This window comes from Phymastichus coffea, unplaced genomic scaffold, assembly GCF_024137745.1.
Source record: "Phymastichus coffea isolate CEN01 unplaced genomic scaffold, Cenicafe_Pcof_1.1 PCOF00222, whole genome shotgun sequence".
NCBI lineage: Eukaryota > Metazoa > Arthropoda > Insecta > Hymenoptera > Eulophidae > Phymastichus > Phymastichus coffea.
Window position 1 is genome coordinate 89,000 of NW_026707033.1, and position 22,444 is coordinate 111,443.

The 22,444-nt window shown below is 30.9% G+C and overlaps 5 protein-coding genes across 9 annotated transcripts; 3 read left to right on the forward strand and 2 right to left on the reverse strand.

The window, feature by feature from the left end:
- The first annotated feature begins 216 nt into the window (after window positions 1-216).
- LOC131674243 (CCR4-NOT transcription complex subunit 11) lies at window positions 217-2,788 on the forward strand. 2 transcript variants are annotated; one of them, XM_058952788.1, is made up of 4 exons: window positions 217-240; window positions 927-1,060; window positions 1,128-1,454; window positions 1,535-2,788. In XM_058952788.1, the coding sequence occupies exons 3-4, from the start codon at window positions 1,197-1,199 to the stop codon at window positions 2,657-2,659; spliced, it is 1,383 nt and encodes a 460-aa protein (XP_058808771.1). In that variant the 5' UTR covers window positions 217-240; window positions 927-1,060; window positions 1,128-1,196; the 3' UTR covers window positions 2,660-2,788. The 2 variants fall into 2 exon arrangements, with proteins under 2 accessions (XP_058808771.1, XP_058808770.1); XM_058952787.1 differs by lacking the exon at window positions 217-240 and having other exon boundaries at window positions 884-1,060.
- A 158-nt stretch (window positions 2,789-2,946) lies between these two features.
- On the reverse strand, window positions 2,947-10,803 carry LOC131674241 (transcription initiation factor TFIID subunit 3). The gene is made up of 11 exons (XM_058952784.1): window positions 10,606-10,803; window positions 9,702-9,879; window positions 9,017-9,259; window positions 8,291-8,917; window positions 7,616-8,205; window positions 7,024-7,545; window positions 6,775-6,963; window positions 6,598-6,692; window positions 6,205-6,529; window positions 4,154-4,254; window positions 2,947-4,066 (listed from the first exon to the last, which is right to left on the reverse strand). Exons 2-11 carry the CDS (start codon window positions 9,865-9,867, stop codon window positions 3,931-3,933), a joined length of 2,994 nt encoding a protein of 997 aa, XP_058808767.1. The 5' UTR covers window positions 9,868-9,879; window positions 10,606-10,803; the 3' UTR covers window positions 2,947-3,930.
- Window positions 10,804-10,876: 73 nt separating this feature from the next.
- On the forward strand, window positions 10,877-12,746 carry LOC131674244 (GDP-fucose transporter 1). 2 transcript variants are annotated; one of them, XM_058952789.1, is made up of 6 exons: window positions 10,877-10,953; window positions 11,095-11,185; window positions 11,259-11,497; window positions 11,557-11,761; window positions 11,834-11,972; window positions 12,046-12,746. In XM_058952789.1, exons 3-6 carry the CDS (start codon window positions 11,433-11,435, stop codon window positions 12,633-12,635), a joined length of 999 nt encoding a protein of 332 aa, XP_058808772.1. In that variant the 5' UTR covers window positions 10,877-10,953; window positions 11,095-11,185; window positions 11,259-11,432; the 3' UTR covers window positions 12,636-12,746. The 2 variants fall into 2 exon arrangements, with proteins under 2 accessions (XP_058808772.1, XP_058808773.1); XM_058952790.1 differs by having other exon boundaries at window positions 10,953-11,048; window positions 11,117-11,185.
- Window positions 12,747-12,857: 111 nt separating this feature from the next.
- Window positions 12,858-15,305, reverse strand: LOC131674242 (uncharacterized). Of its 2 annotated transcripts, XM_058952785.1 has the most exons (9): window positions 15,166-15,305; window positions 14,884-15,044; window positions 14,665-14,822; window positions 14,493-14,572; window positions 14,142-14,411; window positions 13,780-14,073; window positions 13,627-13,693; window positions 13,331-13,564; window positions 12,859-13,234 (listed from the first exon to the last, which is right to left on the reverse strand). In XM_058952785.1, the coding sequence occupies exons 1-9, from the start codon at window positions 15,179-15,181 to the stop codon at window positions 13,024-13,026; spliced, it is 1,491 nt and encodes a 496-aa protein (XP_058808768.1). In that variant the 5' UTR covers window positions 15,182-15,305; the 3' UTR covers window positions 12,859-13,023. The 2 variants fall into 2 exon arrangements, with proteins under 2 accessions (XP_058808769.1, XP_058808768.1); XM_058952786.1 differs by lacking the exon at window positions 15,166-15,305 and having other exon boundaries at window positions 12,858-13,234; window positions 14,665-14,817; window positions 14,884-14,993.
- A 216-nt stretch (window positions 15,306-15,521) lies between these two features.
- Window positions 15,522-22,234, forward strand: LOC131674232 (adiponectin receptor protein). 2 transcript variants are annotated; one of them, XM_058952760.1, is made up of 7 exons: window positions 15,522-15,763; window positions 16,642-17,025; window positions 17,105-17,203; window positions 17,288-17,459; window positions 17,537-17,934; window positions 20,504-20,668; window positions 20,958-22,234. In XM_058952760.1, the coding sequence occupies exons 2-7, from the start codon at window positions 16,693-16,695 to the stop codon at window positions 21,090-21,092; spliced, it is 1,302 nt and encodes a 433-aa protein (XP_058808743.1). In that variant the 5' UTR covers window positions 15,522-15,763; window positions 16,642-16,692; the 3' UTR covers window positions 21,093-22,234. The 2 variants fall into 2 exon arrangements, with proteins under 2 accessions (XP_058808743.1, XP_058808744.1); XM_058952761.1 differs by lacking the exon at window positions 15,522-15,763 and adding an exon at window positions 16,237-16,366.
- The last annotated feature ends 210 nt before the right edge of the window (window positions 22,235-22,444 follow it).

A 22,444-nucleotide genomic window follows, 5' to 3' on the forward strand; every position in this document is an offset into this window, starting at 1 on the left:
CAATTTTACTTTTATGTATGTGTTACAACGCACGTGTGTATAAACGCATGCGCAATATAATAATCCTTTTTATAATCAGCTGTTTATTTTGGAGTATTAATTATGTTATTTTGTTTTTATTACTGACGCAAACTATATTTTCCAAGTAGTTACAAAAAATTTTTTTTTAACACGATCAACAAAGAATTAACAAATTAGCATACTGGCACCATTTTCGGATCAGGCAACATTTTTGGAAACGTTCCTAGAACATTATTAAAACATTGATAAACAAATTATTAAAACATTATTAAACAAATTTTTTCTGGCCGCGATTTAAAGTTCTTTATATAGATCAAAACGTTTTAATGACGTTCTAGGAACGTTCCCAAAAACGTTGACAAAGTGTTGTAAAAATTTTTCCGCAACAGTTTAGTCGACTGAAATAAATTCTCTGTAATATCTGAGAAACGTTACCTAAATGATGCTAAAAGATTTTCAAATATATATTATAACAACACTGTAACAATATTCGGAAAACTGATTTCAGCAACATTTGGCTTAATAAACAAAGGGGAACAATTTTACGCTTTGGAAATATAATTGCAATATTCTTTACGGTTGCCGGAAAAGTTGCAATGTTTTCAGAAAAACGTTTTGGTAACATTTTAGAAATAATTCTTGTTGGTAGGGTAGTGATTTGTCAAAGGTCTTTTTCACTGATAAATGGCTTAATTTAATGGAATAGTTGGTTACATAATAAATACGTCGTTTTTTCATTAAAATTATTATATTGACACATGTTTATCTTTTTCAAATTCATGCAAAATCGCAGGTAGCTAGTGCGCATGCGTTATGTTTTTATAACCTCTTTTTACATCAGCTGTTGATGTATAAACCGGAATTTTAGTTTAACGTTATTGACTAACATAGTTTAATTGTATTAGATGTAATTGTAATTTAATCAAGTGAAATTATTTATAAATTTATAAACAAGCAAAATTTGTTACAGTGATAACACTGTAACAAATTTTGGGCAAACGGTTCATTTTCTCTTTCAAGTTATGAAGTAGTTAATAAGGTTATTAAATATTCCTATTTAATTATAAAATCTAGAAAATCATTTTTTATTGAAAATTATTTTTCAGTATTCGATGGAAGACTAAATTATTTATTAATAAAAGTATTGCGACGTTTTTAATGTGCATTTATCTATAATGTCTTTAACTGCAAAAGATTTAACTAAATTATTGGAGCTACTAGACGAGGAAAATGCAAGCACATCTTTGGAAAACTTATCCTATCAACTTCATATGAATTTTCCTAGAGAAGATCGTTTCAAGGTTGGAATGACTCTTTTACTTTTGCTACAACATGTAGATCTATTGCCAAAAGAATTGCAGAGGATAATAGCTGTAGCAATGCTTTTTGATCTTTACAAAGGAGAGCCTTTAGCCTCCTCACCATTTGCTCCAGTAATTATATTTATTAAATCATTTACCATTTCAAGACCATAGTTTAAGAAAAACTAAGCTTTTTAATGATTTCATTACAGGTTTTTGTGCAAATATTGAAAACACCTGGAGAGAAAATTGAAAAATCTCATTTTTCAGGACATATTCCAGTTCTGTCTCGTTGTGAAAAATATTTAATAGCCAGTTTAATGGGCTACAGTTATAAAGATATGATCAAGAAAACTCCTAGACAAATTATTGAAGATTTATACCCTCTCACTACTCCACCACCGTGTGATTCAACAGATTTACAATTGCAATTAGTGGAACGGCAATCTGAACTTCCTGCAATTGAAAAATGCGGTAACCCAGTCATTATATCAGACATAGTAGACCGACCAAAAGTGGGAACAACAAATGATGTAGATACTATGAAAAATCTTAGTAAAGGTATTTTAGAATCCCTTGTAATAGGGGATCCACCAGCATATGCCCAAAGTTATCAGCCAGAATTTTTAAGGCCAGCTCCACCGGTTCATCGATCTACACTCAATGAAGTACCTTGGATGAATATGACAGAACCAAGTCAATTCAAACTAGAATATGATACCAGTATGTGTGTGTCTAATTGTGCTGGAGCAGAAGCAAGAAGACTTATGGGTAGAGCCTTCAAAAGTGTCTTAACATTACAGCAACAGCAGCATCTTGTAACTGAACTACATAAAGATCCAAAACTTGTTTATCACATAGGACTGACACCTGGAAAATTACCTGATCTTGTTGAAAATAATCCATTGATTGCAATAGAGGTTTTATTGAAATTAATGCAATCCAGTCAAATAACTGAATACTTTAGTGTCCTTGTTAATATGGAAATGTCTTTGCATTCAATGGAAGTTGTTAACAGACTAACAACAACAGTGGACTTGCCTACAGAATTTGTTCACCTTTACATAAGTAACTGTATATCAACTTGTGAAACAATTAAGGATCGTTATATGCAAAACCGTCTAGTACGACTCGTATGCGTTTTTCTTCAGTCTTTGATTAGGAATAAAATAATTAATGTCCAAGAACTATTTATTGAGGTTCAAGCATTTTGTATAGAATTTAGTCGTATTAGAGAAGCAGCTGCATTATTTCGTTTACTTAAACAACTTGAATCAGGTGATACAGCAGGTTTAAACTCTACACCCACAACAAAAAATAAAATAGATATATGTTGAAATTGATTTTCAAAATTGTGAGCATGAACTCAATGAAATATGAAATAAATATTATTTTGTAAAAATGTATCAAATGCAATATTTGATCAATTATACATAATTGTATTGTATAGAATATGCTGTAAATATAAATAACTTTTTTCAAAAGAATGTTTAAATATAAATTTATTGTGAAATCTGTACCTGTGTATCTAAAAATTCATTTTTATTTGGATATTATTTTTATCGTTCTTTTATTATCCATTAGAAAATATGATATAAAATTTTTATAAAAAGAGTGGATAGTGATGATGTGAATTCTTGTAAAACTACCAATGAAGACTAAATAAACTAGACTTCTATTACGCAAATTAGAACACAACTAATTTTGACAAAACGTAAGTTTACAGAATTGTTGTACAAAATATAATTGGAAAAACAAGATTGAATACGTTTTTCAAATAATGATATAAAAATAAATATTCTTATTCTATGAATGGAAAATACCAAAAAGCATTAATAGTAATTACAATGAATCACAATAAAGTATTATTTTTATCATAAATATTGACTTTTAACGTACAACATTGTTAGCGTCCATAATGAAGTTATCAATTTTCTCGTCGTGAGATAAAATTTTCACTTGAAATAAGTGTTGTTTACTGATAATAGAAAAGTCATAAATATTTGCAATAATTATTAATGGATTGTTGCAAAAACTGAATTTTACCGTTTTATATTCACATACAAAATCCATATATACACATAAAATACAGAATTTCTTTTTCATATACTCATATAAAACCTAAATAATGAAAGAGATTTTAAATTACGAAATACATGTCTCAATTCTACAATATTTGTCTATACAATAATTCTTTCATTATGTATAATTACATAATGATTTCGTAATAGCGTGTTCTTCCAACTTTTGTATATATAATTAACATTTATGTACAACTATTTAATCTTTAACATTCTCTCGTAATTACATAATTGAGCTATTAATGTATACGACGCATTTATAAATCATCACAAAAAACACGATAGAATCATATTTGAAGATCCATCGTCTCGTCTTTATTTTTGAAGAAGTCCGAAGTTTTAAGCACGGTTTCCTTGTCTTTGGATTTGCCTTTGCCAAGCTTTTTAGCCAATTTGCTCGTCGACAATTTTTTCTTTTTTGCACTCTTGATTATCTTTCTAACTTTATTCAAACCTTCCGACTTGACTTTATTCGCAAAAGCTTGAGCTGACAAACCGGGCTTCGCTTTTGGCCCGGCCAATTTGTACTAAGGGTCCTCTCTATTTTTTTTCTTACGTTTCTTCTTCTTTTTGTCGTGATATTGTTCTTGCTTTTTAGCTATACAGAATCGACAGTACCAATCGGTGTTCTCTGCCGGCTCCACTTGTATTCCGACACAAACCCTGAAAATTTTAATTACCAGTCAGACAAAACAAGTAATGATTATTTGATTGTATTTTTTTCAACATTATTTGAAATTAAAAACTCACCAATGGTACCATGCATCACAATCGTCGCAACCTATCATAGGTGAACCATCGTCTTGTTTTCCGCAAGCTGGGCATATCCATACTTGTTTGCCAGTAGCATCCTGTAACACTCATAAAGTTGTAATATACCATGAAAGGTGAAAATAAGTTCAGCACAACCCATCTTTTGCAAAGGTGAGGTCTTTCTTTTTTACCCAAAGGCAATCTGTTTTTATTCAGTTTTATCATTCTTATTCGATAATGAGTATGATTTTATGAATGAATGTGTGTGTATGTATGTATGCGTATATATATATATATATATATATATATATATATATATATGCACATTAATAGATATTATGCAATAATAGAAGATGAGTCAAACAGATTGTATAGGCTTGCATTTTTAAAGAGATGCATCTTGGTCAGGATCGGAAAACGATGTACCTCAATCTTCCATCAGTCAACAAGATAAGCAAAATTGTTATAAATGAAGAATAAATTCTTTTAAGGGATTCCTACATGAGTCTCTCGCACATTTAACCCATGACATAAAATCAATTTTTGTGGAACGAAAAAATATGAAGGTATTTTTAGTTCTTTTACAACCTCTCACCAATGATATGTTAAATTTTATCTGTTTTAATATTGAAAGGATTAACACCAAAACAAAAATGTTCATCATTACTGTGAAGCTCCGGTTACTCACCGTAGTCACAGTAGTTGGTACTGCAGTTAATGCATTCCGACCGTTTTCTTTATCTTCCTTACTGTCTTCTTTTTTAGGAACTGCTTCTGCTTTTGGTTCTGTGCCATCAAAATTGATGGTTAACACTAATGATTTTTGTTTATACTAACGTACTCAATAAATTCAAATAAAAGAAAAACGTGCAAATATACATGCAAATTACTCAACATATTTAATGTTTAGAAAAAATATTGATAAACGAATTGAATTATTTTCTAGTCATGTTTTTTTTTGTAATTTAATAGTACTTACGATCCCAATATTTAATATTTTAAATTACATTGATTAATTGTGAATATTTTAGACAAACTACATTAATATTACTAAGAAACAATTATCAATGTTCCATATTGAATATAGATCCGAATTAAGCAATTATAACAGAAATGAAGCTTTAAACTACCGTGCACAAAATAATCAACTTTAAAAAACATTTGTTAAAGAAGATAACTATATTCATTGCTCTACAAGAACATAAAGAATGCATAAAACTAAAAGTGAAAAGAATATGAAACAAAAATTTAGCCGTAGCCGGTTTATCGGCCAATTTGAAGTATATCGAAGACTTGGTGGTCACATAATATATATTATATTATATCGTATTTTCTAATAGTCATTTCTTCCACTTAATGCATAAAATCAATACAATTGAATAATATGACAATAAATAATAATGAGAATGCAACTTAAATCATTGTAGAAATTTTTTTTAATGCAGAATGATGAGAAAGAAAAAATGAAGCAACCAGCAACAGAATTGCTTACAAACAACGATCAAGAACATAGTGAACCGGCAAGCCTTAAAAAATATGATGGAAGCGTCAACCAAGAAAAGAAAAGAAAACTAAACCATCACCTTTAAAAAAGGTTCGAAAAAAGAAGTAGAAAATACAAAGAGACAAACAGACGAGAAAAAGTTCAGAAAATACAATGACAGTAGAAAACGGTGAGTATGGGGATGAATATTGGATTATGGAAAGGATAATCGTCCACTTTCTGCCTTTCAGAGTTGCTCAACTTGACATTTTTCGATGGGTTGAGCTGTCTTGATTATATGAATTAGATGGAACATTGCATTTTTCATTATAACAATAAAATATTACTGCATTCTTATAGTGAAATATAAAATTTCGTTGGGTAAATTTTCATTGTTAATTCGCAAATGATTAATAGTATTTAAATATTGAAAATTACTTCTACTTGATTAATAATAATCAGCCTCCTTCAAAGTATTTTTAAAAACCTTATTTAATATATTATTTGAAAAAAATAGTTCCATCGTCCATTCACATTGGTATAAATCTCCTCTTGAAATACTTACGGTGTAACAATACGGCATGTCTCCCCTAGGTTGCAATTGTTGTGAGGTATGTGGATCGATATAGGAAGAAGCGGAAGGAACAGGCAATGGTTCTCGAAGAGGTAAGGTTTTGAATATAGGTTTCTTGATCTTAGGATTAGGATCAAGTGAGTTAGAGAAAGAAGCTTCTGAAGGAAGAGTGGCATAGGCCTCTAAGTGCCCTTCCTCCGCTTTCTTACTTGACTTCTGTTTAGGTGGCCGCGTCACCAGAGCTGATATCTTTGCAAGCTCCGGAGTCAGTTCTCTTTTCGTCTCGTCCTCTGGCCTCTTTGGTGGCTTTATCGTTCTGTAAGAAACAATAACTTTATGAATGATCTAACATTTAAGATACATTTTTGTTACCGTTATATTTACATTTTCTTCATTAAGGCACTATCAGGTGTGGGGGGTCGAGGAGAGCCTCCTGCTGGTCCTAATTTTAAAGTAAGTTTGGGAACTCCTTCTTCCTTCTAAAGATAAAAATAATTAAAAACAATAATATTAAACAAATAAATTCATGTTACATAAAAAGCTAAAAAAACAAATCCTCACCTCTTTTTCTTTTCTCTTTTCCTTTTTCTCTTTCTTCTCTTTCTTTTCCTTTATTCTCTCTAATTTGTCTTTCTTCTCTAGCTTATCCTTTTTTTCCTTAATCTTTTCTCCCTTATCTTTGTGTTTCTCTTTCTTCTCTTTTTTTTTCTTCATCTTATCCTTTTTTTCTTTTTTATGCTCTTTGGATTTCTAATGAAATCAAATTAAGTTGTGCGTTGTCTACTTAATAAAATAAAATGTAATCTTTACCTTGTCGGATTTTTCAATCTTTTCAGATTTAATGACTTGAAGAGGCTCGACAAATGACGAAGGAACTGGCTGCGGCAGTGGTTGAATAATTACTGGAGGTTTTAATTCTTCAATTTTAGGTGGCTCTGGTTTAAGAAAACGTGGCCGCGGTGGAGCTGGTGGTGGCATACCTGGCATCACAGGATTGTTAAAAGCATTTGACATACCTCTAGGCATAGAAGGTATGGGAAATCTAGGCCGTGGAATAAGTCCTGGTCCGTAGTTGTAAGGCGGCATAAAACGTTGCTGCAACATATTTGGCAACATTCCCGGTACAAGATTTGGTGGTCTCATCATATCTTTTGGTATGGGATGCATTGGAAACATTGGTGGAGGTATAAGGCCTGGAGTTGGAGGAAATGGATATGGTATCGGTAATGTTGGCGTTGCATTGATATCACGGGCAAGTGGCTGCTCTGGACCCTGGGGAGTCTTTGGCCTATCCAGCACGGCTGCATCGTTCAAGTCGTTTGACCATCGGGCCTGAAAGTGCAATTCATGAAAACAACCATGATAATTCAGTAAAAATATATTCAAATCATTAATTGATTACCTTCTTTGGACTAATGGAACTTTTCGGAGGTTTAATCTTTGGTTCCTTTTTTTTGCCACTTTTATCCTTCTTCTTCTTTTTCTCGAAAGGTACATTGGGAAGGCTGAGCTCAGGAGTTTTCGGAGTACTCGGTGTTCCTGGCGATGATATATCATCAAAAATGTACACGTCCGAACCAGGACTCATCAAGTGTGACATACCATCCTCCGTTCCAGGTGCTCGCAAAATATTATTGTTCAGTACTGTATTTTGGAAGTTTGGCTTCTTGTCCTCCTGTTTGACAGTTACGTCATTGCGATGTCGGTCGTCGTCTACTGAGACGCACGGTGAATTTTCGCGTGAGTTCAATTCTTTATATTTTTGTTGTAAATCTAATTGTTCTCTATCCTTATCATCTTTAGATTTGGAAATTTTTTTGAAAATGGTCAGCTTCTGTTTGTCTGGTTCGATCGGAAGTTTGTCAACAGATTCCTCTTTAACGTTGTTCACCATTTGAACTCCAGAATGGTGCACGACGTCGACACTTTTATCCATTTTCATCTTCGGAATAGCATTTTTCACATACTTCGGGCTGTCGCCAACTACTTTACCTATAACGAAATAATTAACAATTATTTGTTGAAAATGTTAAATATATATCATTTAAAGTACTAAATATATTTTTTTAAAACTTACCTGCAGAAGGTCCGGCCAGATTAGGACTTCCAACTTTAGTACCTTTTAAAACTTTAAGTTTAGCTAACTCTTTCATACCAGCTAACTTTTTAACTTTAGTTTCTTTAATTTCATCTGGTTTAAATAATATATCTTTGGGAATTTTCTTCTTTTTGTTTTCTTTATTTTCTGGTTTACCATCTTCTGAACCTACAGAAACTTTCTTTTTGATTTTTTTTTCAACCTTGTTTGCTTCAGGAGGATTAGGAGGATAAGGTGTGGGTAAGGGTGGAGGTGGAGGAGACTCTGTCCGAGCCTGTTGAGGTGTTCTTGCCTCTGGAAGCTTTCCTTCTCGCGCAGTAGATAAGAAACCAGAGGTAGTCATAATAACGCTGTGTATTTCACGAAGAGGACGTCCTTCATCCGTTGTTTTTATACGTTTAACAACTGGTCCATCAAACGAAATTGGATCTCCAGGCCTTTTGAATACTGCTTGTGGAGAAACTTTGCTTGAATTATCTTCATTCGCGAGACCATTTGCGATCGGCGTGATATTTTCGATAGAGTCTTCTTCTGAATTATTTATTGTTTCATTTGTTGGAACTGCACTTTCGTTTTCTGTTTTGATAACTTCTGCTGGATATTCTTCTGTAAAAATTAATCATTTATAAATAAAAATTATTTGAAATGATTTTAGTTTCACTTTTTCCCAAAAATAGAAACAAAAGAACAAAATAACATTGTTACCTTCTGAACCAGGGTACATAGGAGGTAGATGTTCATGTACATAAACAGGTCGAGTCACTACTTCTCGACTGCCTGGCTTCAAAAAATTCAAATGGCTATCTCTGTGAATTGGTAATTTTGGAACAGCAACGACACATGGTACAGAATCAACATTTTTAACATATTCTGCTAATTCTTGTAAATCAATATTCATATGTCGAAAAGCTAAACCTAAATCATCTAAATTGGATTCGCTTCTTCCCACTAAAATTGAGAAGAAACATTGAAATTATCAAAGTTTGAAAAACAGGAAAACTTTTACTTTGTAATATCTTCAACTTAAGTGTATTTATAGTTAATTGATATGTTGATTGATAATAATATATGAAGTTAGTAATTTAATGTCTAAAAAAATTGAAAGTATTAAAAAACATTACTAATATGAATTTTAATATATTTCATGCATCAATGATTGATGAAATTGAAAAAAAAAATATAACGATAGTCATTTTTGTTTCACAAAATTTGTAGTATATTTTATTATATTTCAAAGTATTAAATACCCCCCTAATTATCTTTCTCATTTCAGCATTTAAAACAATTTATTGTAACGTAACAATTAACAAAACATTTGAGCTGTAGTTTTCCATGAAAATATTATAAAATGAAAGTCTTTAAAAATGTGTTTTTAATTAAATTCGCTTACAAACTTGGGCATATTGTTGGGTAAGTTTTGAAAGTTGAAAAATGTATTCCTGCATTAAATCAACCATGAATTCCAGTGGTGTGGAATTAATAGAATGCCAGCCAATAGTCTGACAAATTTGAGCTACCACCATTTTTAAAACACTTCTTGTATATTGAGTAGTCATTTTGACTTATACCTGTAAAATGATATTAGCTAAATTATAACACATGAACATTGTGAAAAAAAGCAAATATTGGTTGATTTTGTTATTTTGCAAGTTCTTATTTGAAGAAGCTTTACACTGCACGTTTTAAGAAACAAGTAAGAAAAAGTCAGCACTGGAAAAATTTTAGTTCAATTAAAAATATTTAAATAACTACATCCATCGATTCATTCCAAAGCAAAATCGATATCAATTATAGGTTATATTTATGAATAGACCGTCTTTTTGTAACATGCTGATAAAAACTTCATAAATAAACGGTGATATATATGAAATATGATAAATCGTATAGTATTAAGTTATATGATCACAAAAAAGCAATGCAAATTTTATCAGCCCTTTGAACTTTCTAGTTGCTATAACTACATTGTATTTTACAATCAGTAAACCATGCAGTAACGTTGTAACAATAAATACACGCTACACAGGCATGTGTAAATGTAAATACATACGCCGAGAGCAGAATGTACAGATATTTAATCTGCATGTGGTAGTTTGCAGCGGTGCACGTGAATACAAACAAATAATTGGCTCAAAATTATATAATAAACAACGCTATTAACGTAAAAATAAAATAATTTCCCGCAATAACTAAATGTTTAATTTAATTCTCACTAATAGCACCGTTATACCCAGTAGGAACATACAGGCACATGCCTGCTTGCCTCTCTTACACAGTACATTCTACACTACACTCACCTGTACAACCAAAAGCAGCTGCGAAGTGCGAAATTACACTTGGTCTCACAACTTTAGTTGCACAAAATTATTTGTAATCACCTGGGCAATTTGCATTTCGGCTTTCGTACATTATGGCAAGGTTTCGAGTTGCATAGATACGAAAAGCACTTACGACAACCAGCTTACCAGCTAGCGTCTCCGCCATCTTGATCTGGCTCCCCCGGGCATCGGCCAGATGACTACCAAAGTGAGTTCACTGCACCGCTATTATACCATGTTATTCCGTTGGATCTCGACGACCATTGGCTGACTCTGCGCTACTATCTGAAATCAGTGTTTTGTTTTGCAAAGTGCCGATTTGCTAAAGTAAGTGACACATTGTACGGAAAAGTATCAATGTTGAAAATTAATTAATATTTTATTGACAATGCATCCGCATCAAATCTCCTAAATTATTATTGGTAATTAATTCATTTATCAAATTATTTTATGTATAATTTATTCAAGATTTGTGGATTAACGCCAGTAGAAGATGGCGTGAAGTAAGCTACATACAAGCAGAATGCCCATGCCCGCTCACCATAAACAATTTATTAAAGTAAAATTATTATTATTATTATTATTATTACAACACGTAATAGAGTTTTTAAAAAATAATGATCTTTTGGCAGGAAGCAAGCGATAATTTATGTATACACGGGTGATAATTAAGTTGAAATCGAAGAAAATATGCAACGACATTAAATCAAATTTGCAGAATGACAGATGACTAAATAATTTCGAATTCATTAACAAGTTCTTCAGAAAAACAGTAAAATAGATCGTTTAATGTTAAATTCATCAAAATGGACCAAAGAAAAACTACGTCCTATAAATATTTATACATAGCATTTGTTGTAATGCTATACTGGTATGTTTCATACTAATACAATAATTTAGATATTATATTAATTTTTCTTTCATGTTTAGGATTATTTCTATTTCAATGGTCTTTGTCAATAAAGTATTGTTATCTAGTGATAAGATACATCTTAATGCTCCACTTTTTATTACCTGGTTTCAATGTGTAACAAGTGTGATAATTTGCCTAAGTCTGAAAGTTTTCTCAAATATTTTTCCTCAATATGTTTCATTTCCAGAAGGAACCCCATTTTCATTTAATGTTATTGGAAAAGTATGATAAATTAATTAATATATTCATAAAAATAATTTATATCCAGATTCTGAGATTGACATTTTGTTTTAGGTTCTACCATTGTCAGTTTTGTTTATTGGTATGATAGCAAGTAACAATCTCTGTTTGAAATATGTTGGAGTTGCCTTTTATTTTATTGGAAGGTCATTAACAACTGTTTTTAATGTGATATTCTCTTACACAATTTTAAGTAAAACAAAAATCTATTTTTTAAATAAATGTCATTAATCTGATAGATCATTGTATTATTATTTTATTTACAGGAGAAAAATCTTCTCTCAGAATAATTATATGTTGTTTAGTTATAATTTTTGGTTTTTGGTTGGGTGTAGACCAGGAAAATATAGCAGGTTCTTTTTCTGTACTTGGAACATTGTATGGAGTTCTTGGATCTCTTACACTTTCTTTATACTCAATTTATACCAAAAAAGTACTTCCAGTAGTTAATCAAGAAATTTGGCTACTGTCTTACTACAATAATGTTTACAGTATTGTACTATTTCTGCCATTGATGTTCTTTAGTGGAGAATTTCACGTTTTGAATAGTTACAACAAATTACAGGATTATGACTTTTGGTGTGCAATGTTGATTGGAGGTATATGTGGATTTGCAATTGGATATGTGACAACATTACAAATTAAAGTAACATCTCCACTAACTCATAATATCAGTGGTACTGCTAAAGCTTGTGTACAAACTATTCTTGCCACTTATTGGTACAATGAAACAAAACCATTTTTATGGTGGTTAAGCAACATTATTGTATTGGGTGCCAGTGCGATGTATGCAAAAATAAAACAATTAAATATGAAAAATGTACATAACAAGGCTGGTTCTTATAATAAAATATAATAATTTTTTCTGTAAAACAAATTTTTAAGCAACACAACTATACATTTTCAACCAACTAAAATTGTTTGTGATATACTATACATACCTTATGTATAGAGATGAAGATGTTACAAAAATAAAGAGTATAGGCAAAAGTCTTTTTATAAAATATTTATTATAACATTTATTTATAAGTAACAATGTAAAAATGGTTAGTAAAAAAATTTTTCATGCGTATTGCAAATATTTATATAAACAGCTTGGACGGAATTAATTAGTTTTGTACATTATTGATAATACATTCTGAACACCATTAATTAACTTATCAAATTATTATAGGATATATAGGATAATTCCTATCATTCTTTAGTGTAAAATATCATATGAAATATGTTGTTAATTGAAACTTTCAAAATCTTGAAGCTAAACCATCTCCTCTACTGTCGGAATGAGCGGTAATAAAATTTTTGCGTTTAATTATAATATTTACACTTTTCATCAGCATTCTAGCATCTACTTTAGATACTGAATCAATAGCAATTAAACTATCTCTGAGAAGTCTACTACTTGAATGTCTATCATCATTCTCTATTGCAATTCCATCAAGCAGCAAATAATACCTGGAGGAAAGTAATTTTTGCATTATATTCAATTGATACATAATTTGTGAGAGCATTTTATTCTAAAAATAAGAAAATTTCGATTAAAAATTATACCTAGGATATTCTACTGCTACAGAAACACTCATTGAACGCAAAATTAAATTGAAAAGGATTTGGCCTGCAACCAAAGCATCGTCAACGCCAAAAATGCCTCGTAATCCACATATAGTATTACTGTCATAGAATATTATTGGTGATAATGATAACAATGAGTTTTTGTCATCAAAAGTGTCAAAAAAAAATCCTGCATCAGTTTTATAAGCTAAGTTTATTATTTCATTCAGTCCTCTGAAAGCACAAAATTGTTAGATTTCACAAGTTAAATAATTTATTATCTTTTCAATACTAACGTTGTTACTGCGACATAAGTATCTTGCCAATCGACTACAGAAACACTTGTGTACTTTCTAGTTTCAGCTGTAAATAAAATAATAGCTTGCTAATGAAATTATTGAAGAATTGTCATTACTTATAATTTGTTATAATTTGAAAGTGTCATTTACTAGTATTGATGAATGGGTTTTTAAGTTGATGCATTTGTTTTATCATTGTTTCAGCAGCAATAATCTCAGATTCAAATGATGATGCATTTTCTGTTGAAATGTTTAACTCGTTTAGTTTATCTACAATTGGTTTTATTAAATTCCAATTTGATGGATAGAAAATAGAATATTGAAGAAGATTTGATGATTGTGCTAAAATGACATCTGGCTTATAATTTGCTAGTTCATCCAACAATTTTTCACTCACATTCTTACTTGAAAATATTTGATTGACTAATGATCCATTGTAAAAATCTAAAATATATATAATTATTTATTTGATTAAAAAATATTGAATTACTTTATATTTTATTAAAAATTACCATTTACTCCAAACTTTGATACAGTTTCCAAAGTTTTTGCAAGAGTAGGCAATGTTAGTTTTTCCCCAGCATTGACACGTCCAAATATATTTAAATTTACATTTATGACAGCTTCATGAGCAAAGTCTCTTGAAATTTCAAATCCATCTTGTGCTAACTGGATAGCAGGTTCAACAACCTCTTGCCATAGTAATTTTCCGTACAAAGTATGTGCATATTGTAATCCACGAAGCATAGAGGGGATTCTCATTTTATGTAACAAGAATTCATCTAAAAAATACAATTTTGTAAATAAGTAATTAAATTATATACCTTATTTATAATATTGTCAAAATATTTTAGAGTACACACCAGGTACAGTATTACTCAAAAAATCTATCAACTTAGGAACTTCTCTATCTCTATGACTGTAAATCATAATGTAGCCTCCACTAAAATAATAAAAAGTACATTTCATACTTTTAAAAATAATAATAAGATTTAGTTAAAGAATTTACAGAAAAATACCATTTAAAATACAAACCTTCCTAGACTGGTTTTATATGGTGCTACAACAGCCATACAAAGAGTTGCAGCAATGGCAGCGTCAACAGCATTTCCACCTTTCCAAAGTATTTTTGTGCCAATTTGAGAACAATTTGTATAGTCTGTAGCAACTGCTCCATGGACGTTTAATCTTCTCTATAACAAATATTGATTAATAAATACTTTTAATTTTCTTGACTGTATTACAAATTCGTACCTGAAATGCATTACTATCATAAGCTAACTGAAGAGATAGTGCAATTGTAATAACAATTGTAAGTCCTACAAACGAGCACGTAATGGATCTGAATCCACAGCAATCACTTATGGAGCATTTTTCTTTTTCTTTTGTTAAAGGGCATTCTTCGGTTGGAATTTCTAAAATTAATAATCACTTTTTAAACATATTGCAAACTAATTTTATTTAAAAAAATCATTAAATTTGGATTTAATTTTATATTTTTAATAAGTTTATGTATAGTAAAGGAGTTTAACGTACGTCGAATGTAACTCATGGTAAGTGAAATATTTTTAGAATTCGTATATTTCTATTCTTTATCTACACATAGTTCTATATAAGTAAAGAAATTGAAATCATGCTTAGCATACAAAATTAGAATTTTATTCATACATGTTGCATGATATTGACTTTCATCTTCTTACGATAAAAAATTTCTACAGAGGGCGCTACGATGCTTTGATACATATATATATATATATATATATATATATATATATATATAGAGAGAGAGAGAGAGAGAGAGAGAGAGAGAGAGAGAGAAAGAGAGAGAGAATACGTCAGTTAATATGAACTGTACTGTACGCATACTATACGTCTCTATCAGTATAGTACAGTACAATTCTCATAGTGCAGCATGTACTAACGCGCGAGAAAGTCGTCACAGGTCGTACTGAGGTAGTAGTTTGTCTGTGTAGTAAAAATAAATCGGATAGCTTTTTTGTTGCGTGTATTTTAAAATCAAACCCCAAACCAGTGTGTAGGCAAGCAAAATTTGCTGTGTAATTCAAATAAATTGCTGACTACTTGTGTGACAGTAACCCAAGCATAGTGTAGTTCCAGACTGGATGTTCTTAAGGTAGGTGTGATAAAAGATGATCGTGTTAGTAAATTATTGCTTGAAAATATTTGGCTTTGCAATAAGTATGTTTAGCGTGAGAATTACGCTAAAATGTCTCTTGAAGCAAATTTATTAATCCATATTAAAATGTAACGATTCACTAGTTTCTCTTTTACAAGTATATCTTTCTTGTATATTAACATTTTTATCACGTCAGCTGTCTGATGGCTGACTACGCGTGTGTCTTTCGTACGTTAATTTCTTTATACAATAGATTTAGGTTCTTGACTATGAATAACAAGAAAATGAATGTTAATGCGTATTGTAGTGTAACTCGGCGCGCAAGTGATCGAGCATAGAAAGCTAACCAGGAAGTGTGTATAAGGCAGATGAAAATTTAATTAAGCGGATAGACTAGTGGGTCGTGTTTAATCTGCTGTTAATTCGCTAAACTTGCTTAAGCCTGCTATCGCGTCACAAGAGTTAGTCATATAGATATATATTTTTGACCTATAGCTCCTAATATAAGCAATTCACCAATTAGATAACATTGGTCATTTTGCTTCGAGTAGAGCTCTGATAAGTCTTGGAGATTTTCAAACACTGTACTTTGAACTCGTGGTTAGTGATAAGAGTTAAAGATAACCTTTTATTACTTTATTTTTTTAGCTACACAGAGTTTCTCCCTATACTTGATATTTTAGTTCTATTTGTGGCTTTTGTTTTTCCTTAAACACTAATTACAATCCTTGTTATCCACTTTTTTCCATTTGAGTAGTTACAGAACACACTTTTACCTTTAAATTTGCTTAAGAATACACTCCATATGTGATAGATATTTCATTATGGATTTATTAAAATTGGAATAAATAAACGAATTTTCAAATCTTTCTTAGGTGATAAACAAGTGTTTTTAAAACAAACTACAAATATATTCTCACATAACCATGGAGAATGAAAACGAAATAATTGAAGAAATAAATTATAAAGAATATTTGTCACAAGAAAACAAATTCATAGCATGTCAATTGGATGAAAAAAATATGAATGGAAATGTATTGAATGAGAAAGTCTATGAGAACAAATCAACAGAAGAAAGCAATCTTCGTCGCCGAATACCATGGAGTGATAGAGTGTCATTGAACAGTGATATTCCAGGTTTGCACGAAGTAAAGGAGTTATTAGATGATGACGATACAAGTTGTCTGGCTGAAGAAGAAGATGGAATTGGTTGCCCACTACCATCTACTCCAGAAGATGACCGTCTTCTGGATTGTGAAGTATGCATGTGAAAATAATTTTTTAATTAAAATTTAGTTTAGACAAATTTTAATAACGTGCTATATTTCGTATTTGTAGATGACAGAAGTATTGAAAGCTGGAGTATTAAGTGATGAAATTGATCTTGGTGCATTGGCACATAATGCTGCTGAACAAGCTGAAGAGTTTGTTAGAAAGGTACAATAACCTCCATGTTATTATAAATGTTTTCATTCATGATGGCTAGATAAAATTTCTAATGCACAATTGTTATAACTTTAGGTATTGGAAGCATCTTGGAAACAATGTCATTTTAGACACCTTCCAAGGTGGTTACAAGATAATGATTTTCTTCATGCTGGTCATCGACCACCATTGCCATCATTCAATGCTTGTTTCAAAAGTATTTTTCGCATTCATACTGAAACTGGAAACATTTGGACTCATCTTTTAGGTAAATTAAAATTTTTAAAGCAAATAATCATTTAAAAACCTGTAAATTAGGAAATTCAAAATAAAATTATTTTGCAGGATGTGTGGCTTTCATTGGCATAGCAATTTATTTCTTAACACAATCGCATATAGATATAAGATGGGAAGAAAAAGTTGTCATTGGTACCTTTTTTGCTGGAGCTATAATTTGCTTGGGCATGTCATTTGCATTCCACACTGTTCATTGTCACAGTGAATGTGTAGGAAAATTGTTTTCAAAATTGGATTACTGTGGAATAGCTATGCTTATCATGGGAAGTTTTGTTCCATGGTTGTATTATGGATTTTACTGTGATTTCCAACCAAAAGTGATTTATTTATCAGTTGTAGTTGTGCTTGGCATAACTAGCATTGTAGTTTCTTTGTGGGAAAGATTTGGAGAACCTAAATATAGGTTCCTCAGAGCAGGAGTTTTCATGGGTTTTGGATTGAGTGGGGTAAGTTCTGTTTTTTTCTTATTTTCTTTTAAATTAAGGGGAGAGCTTGCTTTAAAAGACCTAAATAAAGCAGTTTTTTGTGAATTTTTGTAGGTCCAAAAAATAAAGCAACTGTAGCGAAGTTTTCACACTATTTTATTGTACATTTTAACTTAACAAAAATATTTTTTAGATTGAAATATTAAAATACAGTTCACTTTCATGCATTTTTATGCAACACCTCGCAATTGCAGTCTTCAATTGGCGAACAAAATCCAACTCGCAATTGTCGTCTGAAACAAAAAATCAAATAAAATTTTAATTTTTATATATTTTTCTTCGAAGTGAACCAAGAAAATCCCGAAAAAATTATGAAATTCAAAAATTTTTTTAGGTTTGAAAAAAAGAACCTTTTAGATTCACACAAAAAAGAATAAGAAATTAAATCTAACAAGCTTTATTTTTTTAATTGTTTGTCTAATTTTCTTAAAGATTATAATAAGAAAAAATAGTAATTATTGATTTTTTAGAGTAATAACACGCTAATCAGCTATTCCTGCACAATAGAAAAGACCTTACTCTTCCTCAAAATACTCATTTTGTTACAGTTGCTTAAGTCTGCGGGCCATGCGAGATTCCTTGCTGCAGAAAAATGAACGAGATTTTCCCTGTCGACACATTGTATGTCGACGTTATCGGCAAACATCGTGCATTGCTGACCAATTTTTAAATCAAGCAGCTGCATGGTACTTAATATTGCAGAATACCCTTCGTTAAAAATTTCTGTAGTCAAGTAAACAGCAATTTCAACGATTTTTGGCCAGAATGCAGATGTTTCGGGCACATGCGCCAGACAGTTGAGTTAAACGATTCGTTTGCTGTTTGCGTGTGTCCACCTAAGCATCGCGTCAAAAGGTTGTTATTTGAGAGCTCTTTGTAGGTTGGACGAATGTATCTCTCTATATTTTCGTCAATCAATCAAGCAGGATGTTTGAAAGTTGCAAGATAATTCGCGGCTTCAGCTTTGCGCCATTCACAACAGCTTTCTTCGTATCTTAAACAGAATTAGTATTTCTTCTGATTTCCGAACCATAGTAGATCGTTAATTTTTTAATGATGTTCTCCATCAACTGGTTTCTACCTCTGAATTTCTCTTTCTTCATTTTATTTCGGAGTCGAATACCCCTGCGCTTCTGCACATGTCCCACACACTCAGTTTTAGTTTCAAAAAAATCTTCTCCATATAGATTCACTTTGAGAATACTAGCAAGTCTTGGAATCACCATCGCCGATATAATTCCTATACATTACTCTGAATTTTTTAACAAATCTTGAAAACCTCTCCACGATTGAATTCACCTCCATTTTTTCTGTTTATCCATCGTGGTTTGAGGAGCATAATTCTTTATGATCTTCATACTATTCCTCAAATTCGTCACTGTCTAATTAACTTTTCTTTTAACGATGAGATCGACTATTTTACCAACAAGGAAGTGAAGCCACGTTTATCCACGATCCGTCACCGGAAACTTTTAAAAGATCTGCTGGTCGCCTAATTTTACATTTTTTTCTTACTCTTATTTGACAGTTTTTTTACAGGCATTTTGAAATATTGATTTAGACGTTGAGTATAAATGCTGCACTATTTTATCGTATGTTGATTTCGCCAAACCGTTACTTATATCCATAAGTACACAAAACACATTGACATCTTCTCATCCAACACTAAGAAGCCTCATCACAGACACAGACCGTCTATTTATTTCGAAACCGGTGTGTATTAACAGTCCTGAATTGATCCCTTGCTGTCCACACAAACATGTCAAAACAATTTAAAATCCCAAGTCTTAATCACCATTGTCTGCAAATGTTATATTCGCATACAAGTTTTGCACAATATTAAATAAGCAATTGCAAGAAACACTGTAAGAAAGTTAATTATTCTGTAACAGTGGGCTAAATGTACAATTACGTCATCGGTATTCGCACTGGCTAATTTTCTTGTGCTACTGATGGTATGGCACGCTTCATCATCTGGTTTATTTAGGAATTGATTACCATGGAATCTGTGTTTTAGTAGCTTCGCAATACGATCACTGCTTGATTTTGTACGTTTACGATTGCTTGCTATGATTTCGTAACGATGTACATTCGACAAGACTCGGAGCAAGACTTATTGTTGACTTAGCAGAGTGTAGAAACATATACGCAGACGTGAAATATACCATTATAATCCATATTATACCTTGACACACTACTTCTATACTTTCTTAGGTATATCTGAAATAGGGATATTTATTTCGGATTAATTAGACCAAGGGGAAGAGCGCGCGAACCATAGAGCAGCTGCAGCTGCCCGAACGCTCGTATACCTTCTCGACATCCTACTGCGTTTAGTACTGTATCTTAGAAAATATTGCGAATTAGCCTTCATAAATTTAGAGACACATTCTTAGATGTATTGGAAATAGATTTATAAGCTATAAAAAAATCGATTTTTAAAGCCTCCTAAAGCAGACTTCCCTCTTAATTGATATTGATTTTCTGTGTGATATTTACAAATTATTCAATATAAAATAAAAAATTTCAGGTAGTACCAGCTGTTCATTATGCTGTAGCAGAAGGTTGGTTCAAAGCTGTGAGCCAAGCTTCATTGGGTTGGTTAATATTGATGGGATGCCTATACATATTAGGAGCGATGTTTTATGCTCTACGTGTTCCTGAACGATTTTTCCCTGGAAAATTCGATATTTGGGTAAATTTTTTTACATTATATATCAGTGTAGATATTAAATGAAACAATCAATTTTTCTTCTCTGAAACCGTCAATTTTATTTTATTATTATTATTATTAGTATTAATCTAATAGACGCTAATAACTAAATCATAAATAAAGTGAAAAGTTATACAAAAGTTATGACTGAAAAATTAATGTTTCTAATTTATTCTATATTCTTATTTATTTTACCAGAGTCTCTATAACAGCATAACTTTTCCAATTTCATATTATGATATATAATCAGAATATGTTTTGTTAATTCTAGTTCCAAAGTCACCAAATCTTCCATGTATTGGTAATAGCAGCTGCCTTTGTGCATTATCATGGAATAACTGAAATGGCAATGTATAGAATGAGTATTGGTGATTGTGCTGTTCCATCTCAGATAATGGCGTTTTAAAAAAAATAGTTCAATTTTACTAAAAAATTATACCCTATATTCCGAATACTTCAAGATTTCTTGTAATTTTCTGACTTTTATCAATGAAAATTAAGATTTGAAGTATTTGTGAATGAAAAGAAATTTAAACAATGTTATCATCATGGAAAGATTCAAATTGAAACCAGTTAAATCTTTCAACTAATTGAGTAATTTATTGAATATATTACTTTACTACTGTAATACCATTTGGAAATCATTAGTAAGATTTACCGCTTATTTGTTAATTTTTGTTAATTGATTTCCTTAACACTTAATGATTACTTAATTCTTGTTATTACTTAGTAGAGAAACAATACAATTATAATACGGATTAGTAAAGAAGTTCTTAGTTAAAAATATTGCTTTAAAGTAGATGGACGCTTCATGAACAAAAAATACTAGTTACTAAAATTGATTTTCTAACAATTTGATTGATCGTTAAAAATAATTTATAACGAACATTCAGTTAGCTTGCTCTCGATAAAATTATTGTTCGTCTTTCTGCACGATTTGCATTAATAACAGTTTATTTCATTACTTTAATACTGTGTTACGATCTATATTTTTGAAGAAAGTAATGAGACTTATAAATACATACATTGGAAAAGAAGTGTTAGTTATTGGTGAAGCGTAAATTTCTGCGTGTTTTTTGCAATCTCAGTCCCGATTTTGTGAAACAAAGTACCAATTTTATAAAAGAAAAGAGATTGTGTAAAGCGGATATTTGAACATTTTATTTACAGGAAAGTAGAAAAAAAACTACCAAACCCAGTCTACGTAGCATTTCAAATTAGAATCGGCATTGCTGTCTATTGGCAGTTTGAAAAAAATAAACAACCGCATATATTTCATAAAGTATCTTTATATCTTTTCTACGAATTTATATATATTTAATCACTACAATTATAAAAAGATTCATTGTATTTTCATCACTAAATTTTTTATCTCCGCTAATATATTTGAATATTATATTAGGTGTGACGCATTCATCGATACATAATGATTTATTTTGTGTATAGCTCTTATCTGTCTTTTATGCGTTGCTATGGAAATTGTGTATATTTACCGAAAAAAAATTCAAAGTATGCTGTTAAACTTTTTACACAATAAAATAAATATTGTTACATATACAATAAAAAACATGCATTTCATTCATATATATCCCAAAGTCTCCCAAAGATCTTATACCAAATGTATTCTCTATAGAACGTTAACGTTGCATATATCCAAATCACCCATTACGTAACACGTCGTTGCAACGTACATATAGATTATATTTTATCTTGGTGAGAAGAGAAAAGCTAAAGAGTATTGAATAATCTGGCAAATTT

What these genes read in the sequence shown, in the direction of transcription:
- LOC131674241 (XM_058952784.1), bottom strand. Translation starts at nt 9,867, where the DNA reads ATGACTACTCAATATACAAGAAGTGTTTTAAAAATGGTGGTAGCTCAA. An exon ending in TATGTACCCTGGTTCAGAAG is followed by an intron (nt 8,918 to 9,016) that starts GTAACAATGTTA and finishes TAATTTTTACAG; the next exon opens with AAGAATATCCAGCAGAAGTT. An exon ending in TGTGATGCATGGTACCATTG is followed by an intron (nt 4,067 to 4,153) that starts GTGAGTTTTTAA and finishes TAAAATTTTCAG; the next exon opens with GGTTTGTGTCGGAATACAAG.
- LOC131674242 (XM_058952785.1), bottom strand. An exon ending in TTTGAGTAATACTGTACCTG is followed by an intron (nt 14,412 to 14,492) that starts GTGTGTACTCTA and finishes TGTATTTTTTAG; the next exon opens with ATGAATTCTTGTTACATAAA. An exon ending in ACTTATGTCGCAGTAACAAC is followed by an intron (nt 13,565 to 13,626) that starts GTTAGTATTGAA and finishes TTGTGCTTTCAG; the next exon opens with AGGACTGAATGAAATAATAA.
- LOC131674244 (XM_058952789.1), top strand. Translation starts at nt 11,433, where the DNA reads ATGGACCAAAGAAAAACTACGTCCTATAAATATTTATACATAGCATTT. An exon ending in TTTGTTGTAATGCTATACTG is followed by an intron (nt 11,498 to 11,556) that starts GTATGTTTCATA and finishes TTTCATGTTTAG; the next exon opens with GATTATTTCTATTTCAATGG. An exon ending in CATTTAATGTTATTGGAAAA is followed by an intron (nt 11,762 to 11,833) that starts GTATGATAAATT and finishes ATTTTGTTTTAG; the next exon opens with GTTCTACCATTGTCAGTTTT.
- LOC131674232 (XM_058952760.1), top strand. Translation starts at nt 16,693, where the DNA reads ATGGAGAATGAAAACGAAATAATTGAAGAAATAAATTATAAAGAATAT. An exon ending in CATTTGGACTCATCTTTTAG is followed by an intron (nt 17,460 to 17,536) that starts GTAAATTAAAAT and finishes ATTATTTTGCAG; the next exon opens with GATGTGTGGCTTTCATTGGC. An exon ending in TGGGTTTTGGATTGAGTGGG is followed by an intron (nt 17,935 to 20,503) that starts GTAAGTTCTGTT and finishes AAAAAATTTCAG; the next exon opens with GTAGTACCAGCTGTTCATTA.
- LOC131674243 (XM_058952788.1), top strand. Translation starts at nt 1,197, where the DNA reads ATGTCTTTAACTGCAAAAGATTTAACTAAATTATTGGAGCTACTAGAC. An exon ending in CCTCCTCACCATTTGCTCCA is followed by an intron (nt 1,455 to 1,534) that starts GTAATTATATTT and finishes ATTTCATTACAG; the next exon opens with GTTTTTGTGCAAATATTGAA.